Source organism: Lolium perenne, chromosome 4 (genome assembly GCF_019359855.2).
Source record: "Lolium perenne isolate Kyuss_39 chromosome 4, Kyuss_2.0, whole genome shotgun sequence".
Lineage (NCBI taxonomy): Eukaryota > Viridiplantae > Streptophyta > Magnoliopsida > Poales > Poaceae > Lolium > Lolium perenne.
This window is the reverse complement of record NC_067247.2, coordinates 211,152,709-211,170,376: the sequence shown is the minus strand read 5'-3', so window position 1 is coordinate 211,170,376 and position 17,668 is coordinate 211,152,709. Positions and strand designations below refer to the sequence as shown.

General features: G+C 49.0%; 2 protein-coding genes and 2 long non-coding RNA genes across 12 annotated transcripts; 1 reads left to right on the top strand and 3 right to left on the bottom strand.

Annotated features, from left to right (window-relative positions):
• Positions 1 to 211: 211 nt before the first annotated feature.
• LOC139839261 (uncharacterized) lies at positions 212 to 1,021 on the bottom strand. Its single transcript, XM_071829310.1, has one exon. The coding sequence runs from the start codon at positions 1,019 to 1,021 to the stop codon at positions 212 to 214; it is 810 nt and encodes a 269-aa protein (XP_071685411.1).
• Positions 1,022 to 1,659: 638 nt separating this feature from the next.
• Positions 1,660 to 2,598, bottom strand: LOC139839260 (uncharacterized). The gene has a single exon (XM_071829309.1). It carries the CDS (start codon positions 2,596 to 2,598, stop codon positions 1,660 to 1,662), a length of 939 nt encoding a protein of 312 aa, XP_071685410.1.
• A 1,829-nt stretch (positions 2,599 to 4,427) lies between these two features.
• LOC127295062 (uncharacterized) lies at positions 4,428 to 17,255 on the top strand. 9 transcript variants are annotated; one of them, XR_011743286.1, is made up of 7 exons: positions 4,428 to 5,218; positions 5,672 to 6,298; positions 12,682 to 12,835; positions 12,988 to 15,189; positions 15,365 to 15,629; positions 15,776 to 15,848; positions 17,078 to 17,255. It is a non-coding gene; the product is annotated as an uncharacterized lncRNA (long non-coding RNA). The 9 variants fall into 9 exon arrangements; XR_011743285.1 differs by having other exon boundaries at positions 4,428 to 5,256; XR_011743288.1 differs by lacking the exon at positions 4,428 to 5,218 and having other exon boundaries at positions 5,361 to 5,705; positions 5,973 to 6,298.
• LOC139830589 (uncharacterized) lies at positions 5,300 to 14,085 on the bottom strand. The gene is made up of 2 exons (XR_011743290.1): positions 13,953 to 14,085; positions 5,300 to 5,365 (listed from the first exon to the last, which is right to left on the bottom strand). It is a non-coding gene; the product is annotated as an uncharacterized lncRNA (long non-coding RNA).
• Positions 17,256 to 17,668: the final 413 nt, after the last annotated feature.

Sequence of the window (17,668 nt, the reverse complement as noted above, 5' to 3'; positions counted from 1 at the left end):
TTGGCTTGGTCTTCATGGCTCGCTTCTTGGTCGATGTACCTGATTGAACACAGGGTATTGGCATGAAGTAGCAAGCCATCCAAAGGGGTGTCAAAAGCATACATGGAGAGGAGCGAATTCACCTCTTGGTGTAGGGCTTGGGCTCTAGCTCGTGTCATTGGACCACGAGGAGGGCTTGTCGGTCTTGATGTAGTATCGACCTTGGGTAGGGCTACATCACAAAGTGCCCAAGTTCTTGGCAATTGAAGCATCGCAACTTCTTCTTGTCCCTGCCATTGTTCTTCTTCTTGTTCTTCATGCGCTCCATCCATTGCTCTCCGGTGAGGAGAAGATGAGTGCCACCATGCTGCCCACCTTCCTCCTCCTCCAAATCGAGCTCCTCCTCCACAGCCAAGAAGCGACCTGTCAGCTCCTCAACCGTCAGTTTCTTGAGGTCGAGAAGCTGTTGAATGGAGTACGTGAGCTGCTTGAACCGCTTCGGCACGCAACGAAGGAACTTCAACACGGCCTTGTGCTCCCCGACACCATCTCCGAGGACCTCCAGCTCGTGCATGATGCCCGTGAGCCGCATCGCGAACTGCTCCACCTTCTCGCTGTCCTTGAACCGGAGGTTCTCGAACTCGGAGCGGCGAGTCGGCGCCCTTGCTTCGCGGACACGCTCGGACCCCAACCTCAAAGTTTTGAGGGCGTCCCAAGCCTCCTTGGCAGTGTCCTTCACGGCCAGCGAGCGCAACATCTCCGGCGGCACAGCGCCGAGGATGGTGCCCAAAGCCTCACGGTCGTCGTGGTAGTCGCCGACGCCGTGCTCGACCACCTCCCACCAGCCTTGTCCCTGTAGCTTCACTCGCATGACGAGCGCCCAGTCGGAGTAGTTCGTGCGGGTGAGCATGAGAGGCGGCGCCGACACCACGGAGCTCTGCCGGATGATGCGCTCGACGACGCGGACCTCGCCACCGCTACCGCTGCCGCCGTCGGTGAGCTGCGCCCTTGGTGGAGTGCGCAGGTCCTTCTCTTCCGCCATCTTCTTCTCCAGCTACGTCGCCTTGGCCTTCTCACCGGCAGCATCGTCCGCCATCACCACAGGAACCAAGAGCAAAGGGCTCTGATACCAAATGTAAGAGATGACAGCTGACTCGCTCAGCTGGCTCTCTCTCTGCTAATTCACTTAGCTCTCACAGGAACAAAAGATACACAGATTTTAGCCTCGCCCTGCCTCACACAGCCGAGCTTTTCCTTGTCTCTGTTTCTCTTCTCTTGTCAAAAGCAAACATGATTACATGACCTTAAGTACTCACGCACACACACAGTCAGAGCGCAACGTTCGCCACTAACATCATGCACGCACACCACTCTGGCCACCAACACACGACTCGCGCTAACACACTAGCTACATGCAGCTAACAAACTGACTAGATAACTGACCGATTCACTCGGTCTGACTCAACGGATTAGCTCCAGACTATTTTGCGCATGCCGCTTCTCACGACACAACAGCATCACGCCGCACCTGCATCGCACAGAGCAAGGTATCTCGCTGAACGCACTCAGGTGGAGCACACCTGATGGACGACTACATGCAAACGAGAAACTAATGCAGAATATGATCAAGATTAAACCTAACAATCACCTCCCTAATCTTGATCCACTTGTGATGCAGCTTCAAAGAAGGGCTGGCTCATCCTCGACGAAGCCAAGAAGCGCCTTCTCTTCATTGTCCTTTTTCTTCTCTGGACACTCCCAGGCAAAGTGCCCAAGTTCTTGGCAATTGAAGCATCGCAACTTCTTCTTGTCCCTGCCATTGTTCTTCTTCTTGTTCTTCATGCGCTCCATCCATTGCTCTTCGGTGAGGAGCAGATGAGTGCCACCATGCTGCCCACCTTCCTCCTCCTCCAAATCGAGCTCCTCCTCCACAGCCAAGAAGCGACCTGTCAGCTCCTCAACCGTCAGTTTCTTGAGGTCGAGAAGCTGTTGAATGGAGTATGCGAGCTGCTTGAACCGCTTCGGCACACAACGAAGGAACTTCAACACGGCCTTGTGCTCCCCGACGCCATCTCCGAGGACCTCCAGCTCGTGCATGATGCCCGTGAGCCGCATCGCGAACTGCTCCACCTTCTCGCCGTCCTTGAACCGGAGGTTCTCGAACTCGGAGCGGCGAGTCTGCGCCCTTGCTTCGCGGACACGCTCGGACCCCAACCTCAAAGTTTTGAGGGCGTCCCAAGCCTCCTTGGCAGTGTCCTTCACGGCCAGCGAGCGCAACATCTCCGGCGGCACAGCGCCGAGGATGGTGCCCAAAGCCTCACGGTCGTCGTGGTAGTCGCCGACGCCGTGCTCGACCACCTCCCACCGGCCTTGTCCCTGTAGCTTCACTCGCATGACGAGCGCCCAGTCGGAGTAGTTCGTGCGGGTGAGCATGAGAGGCGGCGCCGACACCACGGAGCTCTGCCGGATGATGCGCTCGACGACGCGGACCTCGCCACCGCTACCGCTGCCGTCGTCGGTGAGCTGCGCCCTTGGTGGAGTGCGCAGGTCCTTCTCTTCCGCCATCTTCTTCTCCAGCTCCGTCGCCTTGGCCTTCTCACCGGCAGCATCGTCCGCCATCACCACAGGAACCAAGAGCAAAGGGCTCTGATACCAAATGTAAGAGATGACAGCTGACTCGCTCAGCTGGCTCTCTCTCTGCTAATTCACTTAGCTCTCACAGGAACAAAAGATACACAGATTTTGGCCTCGCGCTGCCTCACACAGCCGAGCTTTTCCTTGTCTCTGTTTCTCTTCTCTTGTCAAAAGCAAACATGATTACATGGCCTTAAGTACTCACGCACACACACAGTCAGAGCGCCACGTTCGCCACTAACATCATGCACGCACACCACTCTGGCCACCAACACACGACTCGCGCTAACACACTAGCTACATGCAGCTAACAAACTGACTAGATAACTGATCGATTCACTCGGTCTGACTCAACGGATTAGCTCCAGACTATTCTGCGCATGCCGCTTCTCACGACACAACAGCATCACGCCGCACCTGCATCGCACAGAGCAAGGCATCTCGCTGAACGCACTCAGGTGGAGCACACCTAATGAACGACTACATGCAAACGAGAAACTAATGCAGAATATGATCAAGATTAAACCTAACACGATGCGCACGCGGAGCAGCGGGGCGCGATGCGGCACAGCTTCGGGGTCGCGGACATGCGAGTGCGGCGGCGCGCTCACAGGAGCGTGGCGGAGACAGTGGAGGTGCCGGCGTGGCCATCACACAGGGGCAGACGGGCGCAGGCCAGAGCGGCCCAAGGAGATGCAGTCGGGCGCGCTGGGACGTGGATGGTGCAGGGCGGGGTCAGGGTCAGGGTCGCCGGCGGAGTTCATCGCTGCAGCTGGTGGCGTCGTCGTGCTGAGACGTGGAACCTTCCATGGCCTGGCGCGCGTGGCGGGGGCGGACAGGGCGCTCCGGTGGGGACGGTCCCGGCACAAGTCCTAACCAGCTCGTGCAACTGACGCGAGAAAATGGCCGTTCGGCCTGACAGTGGGACCTCAGGCCTTAAACTCATTTCAGACTTGTGTTTGCACTATTTGTTGCAGATTAAGTTGTAGTTTTTAGTAAAAAATTCCAAAAATGATACTGATCTCTTACCACTGCCTCAATTGTGGTAGATTTATGTAATTTACTCGTCTAGCACAGTAGTCCATATGGAGTAGACGTGAAGCTCTTTCTATCTTTAACGGTTGCAAAGCAATTTCTGTTTACGGTGAACATCTGCAGTTCACAAGTTACGGGCTAGACAGACCAATAAGTTAGCCTGCTCTTCTTTTCAGTACATTTCTTTGACTAAGATAATAAATGAGGTAGTCTAAGGTTCAGTGTAAGTAAGTAAAGTTATATCTTTATGAGTGTATATGATAGTTTAGTCTAAGATTTTCCATAAAAGAGCTAAGAATTTTATTTTCGAAATTTGTAATTCCTATTTATTTACAACAATATGTATTTAATGTTGGGCAAAATGGGAAATGAAGAAAAAAAGAGTTTTCAGTTCGTTTTGCTACATTAAGTACTAATTTTATATTATTTGTATATTATGTGAATGCTATCTCACCATTTTAGCTTGTTACACTATCATAGTCATATATTATTAACTATATAAAAGCCAACCCCATTATTATCTATATAAAAGCCAACCCCATTTGCTAAAATTTCAGCCTTTTGAGTACTGTAGATGGTATTTTTTCATCCAATAGGACATTGGCACATCACCGATTTTCACTGTAGGTGGGAAACCAGCTGCTGCATATCTTTCTCGCAGGGGTTTGGTTCTCCTTTTTTTTTGCGTGAAAAAACCATGGTGACCGGCTTCTTTCCGGTATCCTCTTTTAATTACTTCTGGTTATCTCTCGCTCCCCTCTTTTTCTGTACCTATATTTTCCCTTTTCCCTGTTTTCCGCATGAAGTTATGCATTGTTTCCTTCGCGTGATCAAAGCAGCTGTAGGACCCACCACCGAACGAACGTGAAGTTTTGGATGGATTGGCGAGATCGAGGCGTCCCTTCCAGGCTGAGACACGTATTCTCTCCTGATTCCTTTCCCATTTTCCCCACGACTCCATCGAGGTAGGCCACCACTCCACGAGCAGACTAGCCCCTCCATTGAACCCTCAATCTCCACCTCCGCCGGCCTTCATCGGAAGCTTATTGCTGACCAAAGTCCTTCCTAATGGCGGCCTCAACAGCGGCCGTTGGTGCGCAACGTACACCACGGGGAACTCTGGCCCCGCGCAGTACTGTGCGCTGGAACTGCCAGCGCCCAAAACTGCGCCGCTGCACAACGATGGCCGTGGGTGACGAAGAGGACCGCGATGGGCTGATGGGCAGCGCAGCTGGGAGCTCACAGATGGAGCGGCCACCTCCTGTTAATTCCACCGTTGGAGACCGGCTGCAGCGCCTTCTTATCTCTTCTCTTACTCCCTCACCCTCTAGGGATTTGGAGCCTATTTCGATTTTGACTCTTCTCCAGCAGTACGCACTGGCGGAGCTTGGCGCCGTTCTCCGCCGCATGGCGGCCTGTACGTGTTTCGATGGGCTACCCGCCGACTCTCCGCTTGCAGCCGCCATGGAAGCGCCGCCCTCCAACCTTTTCATCCACGGGAGGAGGAGATTGGGGCGGTGATGCGCTTTAGTTCTTCTGTTCTGTTCGGTTGTAGTACATGCAGATGCAGGTGTGCCCTTCTCCACTTGACGTAGTTGAGTTGTTATGGTAAATCGCTTTGCATCCCATTCTCTATATCTTCATGTTCATATTTGGTCATACTTCCTGATTGTATCCTCTCTTTTTAATCCCAGTATCTCCCTTGGATACTCAACTCCTATAGTTTAAGAAAAAGAAACATCCATTAAATAGTGATATCCTTGAGCAATTAGTTTATGTATTAGATCTGATAAAAAAATGATACGATAGCAGATGGGCTTACAATCTGGGACCTATGGATTATTAAATCGCTGCGAGTTCAGATATTTGGTCTTCAGATATACATAGGAGCATGTTTTACTGTGTCTTCAAATTTGATTGTTCTTCCTGGATTGCACAACTCTTGCTACATAAATTGTGTAAATATGTTGATTTCTTTCCTGCAGTCTTGATTAATTTTTACCCACGTGGTTTCTCCTTGCAGCATCAAGTGAGCCTGGTACATCAAGTATTAGCATGTGAGTATGTTCGTTTCTTTCCTGCGGTGTTATTAACTTTTACCTACCGCTGGTTATTTAAGCAGGGTAGGGTAAGATCTTTCTATCTCTGTTCTACTTTTGGATCGAGAAGACAAAGATGGCATTGGTAGCACAACGGCATGCACATCAAAGTGAATATTATTGTGTCATTTTTTCCATGTACAAATTAGTACTTGCCAATTTTTCTTGAGCAATAAGAATCTTTCTTGCGGTATATGTCTCAAGTTCTTAAATGACATTTTCTAGGCTGCTGATGATTCGGATGACTCTGTTGGTCGCTCCTCTTTGGTCAGTTCTCTGACTATTGTTCTGGTTGTTTCTTCCCTTCATTGTGCTTTGGCTAATCTTGATGCTTGGAGGCGAGAGATTCGTCCGGTGTTCTGCTGGTACTGCTCTCTTTCTTCTCTTTGCATACCATTGAGTTGCTTCTGTTGTTATTGTCTCAGTTTTGATTTTGTTTTCTATCTTGCATATCAACAATGGAGTTGGTTTTCTACCATTGAGTACCGAATTAGCCACTTCTTTTCGAACCATCAGGTCCGCTGTGGAGAGACTAATTTATCTCTGAAATGGTACCGATTAATTATTACTTCTACTTTTTTTTTTTGAGAATTAGCGGCTGCCTTTAATTAAACCACAACATCCGATGCTACAAGGTTCATTACAAATTCTGGGGGTAATCCCAACCAGACTTCACACACATTATTACTGCAGCCTTCTTTAGCTAAACGATGCGCAACTCCATTACATGATCGTCGCACGTAGGTGACTAAAGATTCATCAAACTCCTGTAGAAGCAGCTTGATATCTTCAACCAGAGGACCATTAGCCGATCGGTCCAGCTCCTTATTATTCAGCTTTGACACTGCTCCAGCACAATCCGTCTCCAGAACCATCTTTGTCGCTCCCACCTCCTTTGCTAGGAGAACCGCTCTCCGACATGCTAGTAACTCAGCGCTCTCTGGATCATCAACACGGGGGAAAAAATGGCATGCACATGCAATATGTGCTCCATGGTGATCACGGACGATCACACCTCCACCTCCGTGATTATGCACCTTAGAGTACGCTCCGTCTGAGTTCGCCTTAAACCAGCCCGGTTGAGGAGGTCGCCAGTGCTCCTCCGCCTGGTTCCCACGTACCATTGCATCTTCCTTTAGAGATCGCCACTCCTCCGTGAGCGCAACAGTGCGACGAGCAATATGCTCCGGGTTTTCAATCATCGGTTCATCCCTAGCATTGTTCCTTGCTAGCCACATATGATATAATGCCATGAGGTACACTGCCATATCCTGCTCCGCCATCCTCCCAAAGAGCTGCAACAGCCAGTGCTGAATGTCGCGATGAGAAAAGTACTCCTGCGGCGGCCCTGGCAGCTCAAGTCCAGTGAGCTTCCTAATTGCCTCCCAGACATGCACCGAGTGTGCACAGTACCAGAAACGGTGTAGGATTGTTTCATCTCTATTACAGACAATGCACTTGACGCCTAGCTTTATTTTGCGCCTCCTCAATTCCTCCCCCACAGCCAGGGCATTTCTTGTCACTCTCCATCCATGCACCTTCACCTTGCCTGGAATATTAGCCGACCATAATGATAACCAACCCTGGTGTTCTGAGACATTCAGCGAAGAGCTCGCTCTCCCCGCGGCCGCCGCCTTGAGGTGTCTCTTCAGGTGATATGCCGATCTTACACTGAAAACACCATTTTTGGTGTAATTCCATGCAACATAGTCTTCGGATCCAACTCTACCCACTGGTATCTTCAGTATATCTTCGACATCCGCCTGATAAAACACCTCATTCAGCTTATCACTATTCCATCCTCCTCCACCTGGTAGAAGAAGCTCTGTCACCTTTTCAACATGTTGGTCTGGTTTACTTCCAACAGGCCTTTTGATAGATGATCTTGGGATCCAATTCTGGTTCCAAACATCTATATTCTCTCCATTACCCACCCTCCAAATTAGACCCTCCTTCAACAGCTCCCGCCCATGCACAATGCTTCTCCAAGTATAAGACGCTCGCTTCGGGCATCCCGCACTCAAAAACTTCCCCTCCTTGAAATAGCGAGCACGCAGGACCCTCGCACAGAGAGAATTCGGTGCAGACATTAGCCTCCATGCCTGCTTTGCTAGAAGAGCTTGATTAAAATCCTGGTAGTCCCTAAACCCCATTCCTCCACTGCGTTTTGAGGCACACATTTTCTCCCAACTTAACCAATGAACTCTCTTCTTTCCTTTCAGGTCCCCCCACCAAAACCCGGATGAAATCGATTTCAGAGTATTGCACTGCCCCTTGGTTAGCTGAAAACATCCCATTGTATATGCTGGTACAGCCTGTAGTACCGATTTCACCAAAATTTCTCTCCCTGTCTTGGACAATCCCTGTCCCTTTAGCCCGGCCACCTTCCCTCTTGATCGGTCACTTAAATGTTTAAAAGCGCCATTCTTTGACCGGCCGACAACAGTGGGTAGACCAAGGTACCGTTCAGACAAAGCTTCACATTGAATACCCACATTGTTCTTGAGCTGTGCCTTGACAGAGTCATTTGTCCCTTTCCCAAAAAAGATTGCAGACTTCTGTAAATTAACCCGCTGCCCCGAACACGCTTCATATCTCTGCAGAATTTGTTTTAAAGCCTCCAAATTACCAGTACTCGCTTCAAGGAAGACTACACTATCATCCGCAAATAGTAGGTGGGTCACAGTTGGTCCGCCACTTCCAAACTTCACTCCAGACACCTCTCTCTCCAGCTGAGCTTGGCGGAGTAGAGCGGAGAAACCTTCCACACAAAACAAGAAAAGGTAGGGCGATAGTGGATCCCCTTGCCTCAGGCCACGAGAAGGTCTAAAAGAGCCAGACAGACACCCATTTAGTTTGACTGAGAATCTGACCGTGCGAACACACCTCATGATCATATGTACCCAAGCCTGAGAGAAACCCATTTTCAGCATCATCCTTTCGAGGAAAACCCACTCAACGCGATCATACGCCTTCATCATGTCGAGTTTCACTGCACACAACGGCTGCTTCCTCTTCCTTGTTCTAATAGCATGGACACACTCGTATGCAATGAAGACGTTGTCCGTTATCAAACTTCCAGGGACAAACGCGCTTTGTTCTTCAGATATTAAGACCGGGAGAACTCTCTTCAGCCGGTTGGCAAGCACCTTTGACGCGATCTTGTATAGTACATTGCATAGGCTGATCGGGCGGAATTGGGTGAGAAGCTCCGGCGCATTGATTTTTGGAATAAGAACCAAAATTGTGTCATTAAAATCAGCCGGACATTCTTTCCCAGCCAAGAAATCTCTCACCGCCTGACACACCATTGGTTTCAGAAACGACCAGTGTCGTTGGTAAAACAGGGCCGGCAACCCGTCTGGACCCGGCGATTTGGTCGGACCCATCTGGAAGAGCGCTTCAGAAATTTCTTTGTCAGTAAACCCCTGCTGTCAGGGCATTATTCATATCATTTGTCACCGCCTCATTGATCAGATCCAGTACCTGGTCACCACCATCAGAGCCTTCAGAGGTGTAGAGGTTATGATAGAAGGCCCGTGCCAAGCTACCCATTTCCTCATTCGTCGTGCACAGCGAACCGTTCTCCCTTCGAAGGCCACGGATTGTATTTTTGCGACGCCGGTGCGAAGCTCTATTATGGAAATACTTGGTGTTCTTATCCCCGGCCTTCAGCCATTCCTGCCTAGACCTTTGTCGGTACATGATTTCCTCTTTCTCAAAGACATCATGCAGTTGCTTCTCCAATTCACTAATCTGCGGGGAGGTACCTTGTAATCGGGCAGCATTACGGGCATCCTCAATTTGTGATCTCAACCGCTTGATCTCAGCCTTGACAGACCCAAAAGTTTCAAAGCTCCATTTTTTCATATCCGCCGATACCTCTCGGAGCTGTCTCCAGAGGCCCTGAATTCCCTGCTCACCACTAGATCGATCCTCCCATGATTTCTTGATCATTTCATCAAAACCCTCATGGCGCAGCCACATTTCCTCAAACATGAACCCACGCGATATGGCACTGTTTTGTGTAGGCGCGTCCGCTGCAATTTTTATCAACAAAGCCATATGGTCTGATTCTTCAGTCACAATGTGCTCAACCAAAGAGAAAGGATACATTTCCAGAAATGACGCTGTCGCCGTTCCCCTATCCAGCCTCACTTGGATATTCTCACCTTCTCCTCTCTTGTTATTCCAAGTAAAATCATATCCCTTATACCCCATATCTATAAGGTTACAGTCCGTCAGACACTCTTGGAAGGCTTGCATGTGTGCTTGACTACGAGGATTACCCCCTATCTGTTCATGCTGCATGAGGATCTCGTTGAAATCGCCGGCGCACAACCACGGAAGATTATCCTGTGATTTCAGATACCGCATCGCCTCCCAAGTTTTACTTCTCAGGTCAGTCCTCGGCTCTCCATAGATTCCAGTGAATCTCCACGTTTTACCCTCAACACAAATTTTTGCATCAATGTAGTACTGACACCACGGTCTGACCGATACCTCCACTCCTTCACTCCACCATAACGCCAGCCCCCCACTTCTTCCTTCACAACTTACTGCCACTCCATTAGAGAAACCCAGACTCCATCTAATCCTCTCCATCTCTTTGTCTCTCTTTTTTGTTTCACACAAAAAAACCACCGATGGATTGTATGACCTACACAGGTCACGCAATTCGCCTACTGCCGCGTCCAATCCCAAACCGCGGCAGTTGAGGCTTAGGAGATTCATTGTCCCCGGCGGCCCTGCGCCGCAGGGTCCGCCATGGGGTCTTCAATTCTATCGAACACCGATGCATTTCTGCTCCTTCCTTGCTCATCACCAACCTCCTCTATCCTGTCAAAAACCGAATTGGTTCTCTGTCTTTTCCCAGCCGATTCCGAACTTCCTTCCTCAATGACCTGAACCTCCACCGGCATCCAGACCTGCTTGGTCCCTCTCTTCTTATTCTTGGTACCCTGTGGTACGTGATGCTTTTCGACGCCTGGCATCTCGGGTTGGTTCCTTGGTCTCCTTGTAAAGGTTCGTTGTTGGTTCCTTGGGGCCGAAGCCATGGAGGTCTTATCAGCTTGTTGTGCCCCTCCTTGCATCCTGTGACGCTTGTCGGGGCTAGAGACCTCCGCTCTATCTCGCCGCTGCTCAATCCCACCAGTGTGGGAAGAGCTCGAATGGTCGAAATAATCATAGTCCCTTGAGAGGTTTCTTCTAGGTGGTATATCCCTCACTGTTGCCATACCTCTCCCCCTCGATTCTGATCCCGTAGACCAGCTTCCATAGCTTCCAGAGGAAAAAGCCGGCCTTGGTGGAGCCGGCGCCTTCAAGTTTCGTCCTGGTGATGCCCTAAGCCATTCCCCCCATTGTTTCACTTCTTGCTTCTCCGCAGAACAGAGATCCTCAATGTGCACAAGACAGCCACAATCAAAGCAAAAATGTGGAATCTTCTCATACTTCAAATCATACCAGGTCCCCTCCACATCATCTTCTGATTCCTTTACACTCACCCCTCTAAGTAGAGGTTGATCCACCCGTACTTGCACTCTAATTCTCAGTTCCTTTCCCCATGCCATACCTTCCTCATCCACGTCAGCTGCAATGTATTTTCCTATCCATCCCCCAATCAGCTTTGCGTAGAACAGATTCATCATGTCCATAGGAAGGTCCAGAACTCTTACCCAAATATCGACCGAATCAAAAACCATATCCGAAGGCCTGACCGATCCTGAGTATTCTTTCAGCAACACCATCTGAAAGTCAAACTGCCAAGGGCCGTTGTTCATCGCATGTTTCCAATCTCCCTCCGATGCAAAGCGAACCACAAATCTATTGTTTCCAATATCCCTGAATTGTGCCACCCGGTGGAGCCCCCACGCCCGTGTCATTGCTCTATCTAGGGCACTAATCACAAGCTTTCGCTGAGAACAAACTTTACCTACCGCCGCCCACCGTGGCCGAGGGATCTGTGCCGAATCAGCCCCACGGATAATCAGCCCAGTGGCTTCCTTGTCCGTCAACAATAGATCTCCAAGTTTCGCCGACAACCCTGCAGCTAGATCCTCCGCTCCCGACTTGCCTGGAGATTTTGATGGCGTCCTCGTCGGAACTCCACCTCTCCCTGCCGATCTGGACGGGGTAGCCATGAGAAACTTACACCTCCACGTCTCCCGAGCGCCTGGACTCCGGAGAGATTGCACACCAGCGCGCGTGAGCAACCTTGCCGTCAAGATCGATCCCGCCGCCGATCGCACCACCCGCCAGACGCAAAACCCTAGCTAGCCACGATCGCCTGGATGATCGCCCTAGAGTAACTTCCGTCTTTTCGGTGGACCCGCATTACTTCTACTTTTTAACATGCTATAATCACCGTATAAATAACCTGGTGTGAAAAGTTGTCTCTCTGGCAACTTACATTTGTAAACCGTATGGCGGTTTACTTTAGATGAATGTACCACCTCATCATTTTTATTTTCTGCAGCTCTCAGCTGCAATACTCTGTGTACTGTGACCATGTAGCACTGTCATTCTCATTGGTGGAATAAGAAGAATATTGAATCAGGATAGCAAAAGGGGTGTACTATGAGGTTCTAGCCTATTGTAATCATTTTCAATCTGGTTCTGATATAATATACATAAGTGGGAAGTGAAATCTTAGGTCTTCGCAATGTCTTACTGTTTCAAGGGTGATTGTTTCGGATCTGTTTACTACTGTATCATGGTGAACATATCAATAGAAAAAGCACGCTGTATCATGGTGAACATATACATAGAAAAAGCACGCAAGAATTAGTAGTAGGAAGGAACAACCCTTTAGTTACTGAAGCATACAAGGCACGATTTTATGACTAATAAGTTCGTTTGAAAGTCAGTAGCATGTATGGAGTTGATGATCTTTGCAGTTAGTCGGAATAAGTGCATAACTTTCTACATTTTTCAGAAAACAAAAGACAAGAAAAATTCAACTGGAGCAGGTAACAAAATTGGTTCCTCAATTGCAAGAGCAAGATTACGGTGGATCTTTTCTTCCTTCAAGGTGTGCCTCTTTATTTTAATAAGGTCATTGAGTAAAGTTGCTGCCTTCAATTCAGAAGGTATGATGAAGAGAATGTTCAGCTTTAACATTGTTCATAGTATTTTAAATTTTTAATACAGTTCATGCTATTCCCTTCTAAGTACATAAAAGGATATCAGTTGGCAGGTTAAATTTTGAAGTATTCATGATGCATTTGCTTATCAATTTTAGGTATATAAATAGAAGATGGAAGTACCCCAACGCACCGGCGGCAGTGCTCCACTGCTGCCAGGACATGTGGGTTTGGTTTGGGCAAACACGCACTGGGCTCTTCCATCTAGGAGGAAACAAGGTAATATCATCTGCTTGCCCGAGCTGCCGCTGTTAATTGCACCCATGTTGTTCTTTTGGTTTGCAACATCAGATTCAAAGGATACTAAAATCCAGTAGCAAGATGAAGTCAGGTGTGTTTAATGTTCCTTATTTATTTAGTTTACATCTGACAGCTGCGTTTTATTTGTAGGCTTCTACAAAAGTAACAATAAAGAAAGAAAACTGTATCTTTTTTGTTGCACAAATTGGTTCGACCAACTTCTCTTACTGCTAATCCAAGCATGTAAAGTTTTGTTTTCAGTTATACTCTACCAGGTAGTTTCCGTTTGTTTGATAAATGTACAGTTCTGAATATGGCATAGGTACTTATGTATCTCTAAAATAAGCTTAAAAGCTCACCCATGTTCTTTTTTGTCTAATTTTTTTTATCAGAGTTTTCTTTGGTGACGTTCCAGGTTCTGGGAGCTGCATACAGAAACAAGTAGGAATGAAATTTTCTTTTAGTACTAACCAAACATGTAGACCTTTTTTCCAGTTACTTTACCATGTAGATTCCGTTAGTTTGATTATTGTAAATGTACTTTTCTGGATATGGCATAAAAAGTTCATCTCGAAAAATAAGCTTGAAGGCCACCCTGTTCTTTTTGGTCTAATTTTTACTCAGTTGTTTTCTCAAGTGCAGCGATTTTCTTCCTTAGGGACAGAACGCTCCAGATTTTGGTAACAACACGCCTACTCGCACGATTAGAGTGCAATGCAAATTGACTATAATTGAATTCTGTTCTTGCAACACACGATTTGCTTAAAAAGTGCTATCATTTATCCAAATCTACCATCAGTTCTCCCCATAGAATCGTAGTTACCTTGAGGAGGAGCGGCATGAATGGCTGACAAAGAAGTGCAGACAGGCCACCGTCAAGCTAGCTCCCGCGTGAGCTATCATTTCCCATTAACATCGCCTGCTGCACTGCCCTCGATTCCTCTTCTTTCCCCAACGCCTTTCTTTTGCCTGCCCGCTTCCCGTTGCCCTTCTTGCATATGTTGCATCGAATCGACCACTTCTGGCGAACTTGGCTGTTGCTCCCCGCGCCGTGTTGGCGACTTCCGCCCAACCTTTCCTCCTATGTTTCCTCATCGTCTTGGCTCGCTGGCTGGGTCTAGCACCTGGACTGTTTGAAGAACCGCCGGTTTAGATTTTGCGAGTCTGCCTATTTCTCGGTGGCACGGCGACGACCTGAACCAAGCCTCACCTTTCTTCTCTTTTGCTCTGGTGGTTCGTGGCCAGCTCTATCGCCTCGACCTGATCGATAAGAGGGGAAGCACTGCCAATTTGGAAGGTAGCGAATAGCAAACCCACAAAGGATAGGTGGAGGAAAAAGGGACGAGTACAACGCAATGTGAAACACACCATGTGTCCACTTAGTCTTTATTTTGCTAACAACAAATCAAGCTAATTTTCAAAAATTACCGGCACGGGCGCGGCGTGTCGCCGCGCCTACCTTCCTAGTTACATATATTAAAGCTGACCCTTTTTGCTGAAATCTTAGGCATTTGGGCATTTAGATACTGTTGACGGTAGTATTTCATCCAATCAAATCTTAACACGAGGGCAGTCCCGCCGAGTTACCGGTTGCCTACGGTCTATGTGACTAACCTGGACGGTTCTACTAGATCAAAGGCGGTCAAAGCGGTGTGACCTATGTATTAGTCCAGACTGCTGGCCCTATTCTCCTTCTTCCTCCCTAATCCCATTGTTCAGGTTAAATAAAAAATCCCCACCGCTGCGGCCCGTGTCCTTCTCTGAGGTGGGCGCCCTCATTGCCCGGCCGCCTTGCGGCCCGCCCGCGCTCGACCTCCTCGGTGGCTGGTTCATGGCGTGGCGTGGCTGCAGCTCCCCACGGCCTCGCCGGCTGGCCCGCCATCTTCGTGTTCCACGGCTGTCAGCTCCGACGCCTGTTCGTGATCTAGGAGCGTGCCGGTCCGCCGGTCCGCCGTCCGACCGCTCGACGGCCAGCAGTGTCGTCGTCTGGGATAACATCGTTGCGTCGACGCCTCCCATTTGCCACCCAGACGAGGACCACGACTCCCACGCCATCATTGGTAAGGCTAAGCTTCCTCGGCCTTCCGTCGCGACGGGGCGCTCCAGGTGGTTTCCCCAGGCACGACCTTGATTTGTGCTATGCCTCCTTCTCCCATCTCTGTTTTTTTTCTCTGTTCCTGATTTCCCCTTGACTTTTTTCGTCCGCGCACGAATTTGGTTTGTGCTATGCCTCAGGTACGACCTTGGTTTGTGCTATGCCTGGCCGTGTCGCCGGGAGTCCGTGCCAACTGGGAGGAGTGCTCCTGCGAGAAGATGGTGAGAGACTCGCCGAGCGGGGCCAACCTATTGCTGGTTTCCATTGATTACATACTCGGATCGCAAGCGTGCTCTACTGTATAGTTTCTCTAAAAATAGCTACTTAATTATGCTATGCATCAAAGAAGAGGGGTTGGTACTGGCTTGCTATCCAGTCAGCTCATACGGAAGACACCAATTCGTGGTTAGTGCCTCAATTTTCTGCTATTTAAGCGCCCTGAATTTCTAAAGTTTTATGTCCTCCTTAAATTTCTGGATTTATTTTATATATGCATTAGCAGCCTATTACAATTATATTCCTGCTTATGGCTTCTGTTTTCTGTAATTCAGTGAGCAGCGGTGGCTGAAGGTAGGAGATTACTACCATGCTAGCGATCCAGCTTCATGTACGGCTCGCATCTCGGTGAGTCTAGGGTCTTCCCTTCTCCACCAGTCAAGTCAGCATCTTATTTTTCTGTTCTGTCTACCTATGTTCTGGTGCCTGCCATATGCTACAGTGACCACCTTGAAAGTGGTTTGAGAAAAATATGCAGTGACCTCTTACAACTGCATTTGTGGATTAGCATTTGCAAAAGTTGCCATTCTCAAATTATGCATTCTTTGATCTTTTTTTTTTTGAACAGGGGATAGGCCCAGAAGGGCCTGGATACTGCATTTAATCCAGAAGCGGCGTGGTACAAATTACAAAAAGGACCTTAGATAACAGAACAAAACTAATCAGGTCCTTAGCTTTTACAGAATAGACCCTAAACAGAAAGTAGGAAAAGCAATCAGGTCCTCCATCACCGCCGACGATCTTAGGCTTCAAGCGACGGTCATCGCCACCAGCACCGGGGACTAGGCCACTTGGTGAGGTGGAGAGAGTGAGCTCCGTCGCAAGACCTACACAGGGCCTCCAAGGGAGGTTGAAGAAATCCTGACGCAACACCGGCGCCAGGCCATGGAGTTGCTGCCCGCCAGCACCAAGAGTCGGCAGCCAAGCACGGGCCACCGAGGATGAACTCCAAGCAGTCGTAGTGTCACGAACTCCCGAGTTTCCTCCGTCACTGCAGAGCGCAGCAGCCAGCCAACCATTCTCCTCGCCTCCACGGCCGGCCAGAATGGAGAGCAGCAGCAGCGGGCTCCAGCAACAGAGAAGACCACCGATCCGCTTATTGAAGAAGGCCTCACTGGATCTGCAAGTCGCGCCCAGCTTCCACCTCGGAAACCTGACGTTGAGCTTCACCGGTGACCGCCTGGTGCTGCGGAGACGCACCAGCTCGACCAGCCTCCAGAAGAAAGAAAAGACGGCCTTATTTGGGGAGATGCCAAGCTCCATCATCCTCCCAAGCCACAGCTCCTGCCACCAGAGCTGGTCCGCGAGGACGACGAGGCAAAGGATGCACCAGATCCGGCCGATGGGGTCTGGTGACCTACTCCCAAACGCCACCAGGGGCAAACCTACACAAAAACTACACCTACTACTACTTCCGGCACCTTCCCTTTGCCAACTCCAGCCAGCATCGCCGGCGTGAGTGGCGCCGGTCCGGCCCGGCGGCGAAGAGGAGAGAACCAGGCGAAGGGAGTTTCTGGAGAGAACAAGAGGGGTGGAGAGAACGAGAGCCTCGTCCCCTCCATTCTTTGATCTTGCAGTGTGAAAACAGCGACTGGCAGAGACAATGACGACCGGCAGCAGTGTATAGTAGTAGTAGTCGATTAAACTGAACCGATCTTACTAGAAGACTCAATGCACAAAGTCCCAAATGATAAACAATGAACTTGAACCGTGTCAAGCCTGCCAAACTAGACCGGTCAGCACCTTCTCTTTTTACACTAGTTTTTTTCTTTAGTATATTTTTTTTTTGGATTCTGAATAGTCGGTTTTGTGCTGGCCGTTGGCCTCAAAAGAAGTACACGTAGTTGCAGCAATTGGCTAACATTTAATCTAATCAAAATCCAAGTTCTAATGACGGCTACAGAGGGATATATATGGGGGAAGTCAAGGGATTTTCGTCCAACCAGCTAGGGTTGGCCAAAAACACCCCTAAATGGGCCTTCCTCCACTTATATGACCTCTTAAAATCCCCTAAAATAGCTAATCCGAAAATACATGGGCCTGGCCCATTAAATAAGGTGACGCAGCACCATAAATAACTCTTTGGACGAATTTTATGATGGAGTAACTTGTATAATTTATCCAAGCATCGTTGCTTCACTATGGTGGCTTCAATGTTTTGAAATCCT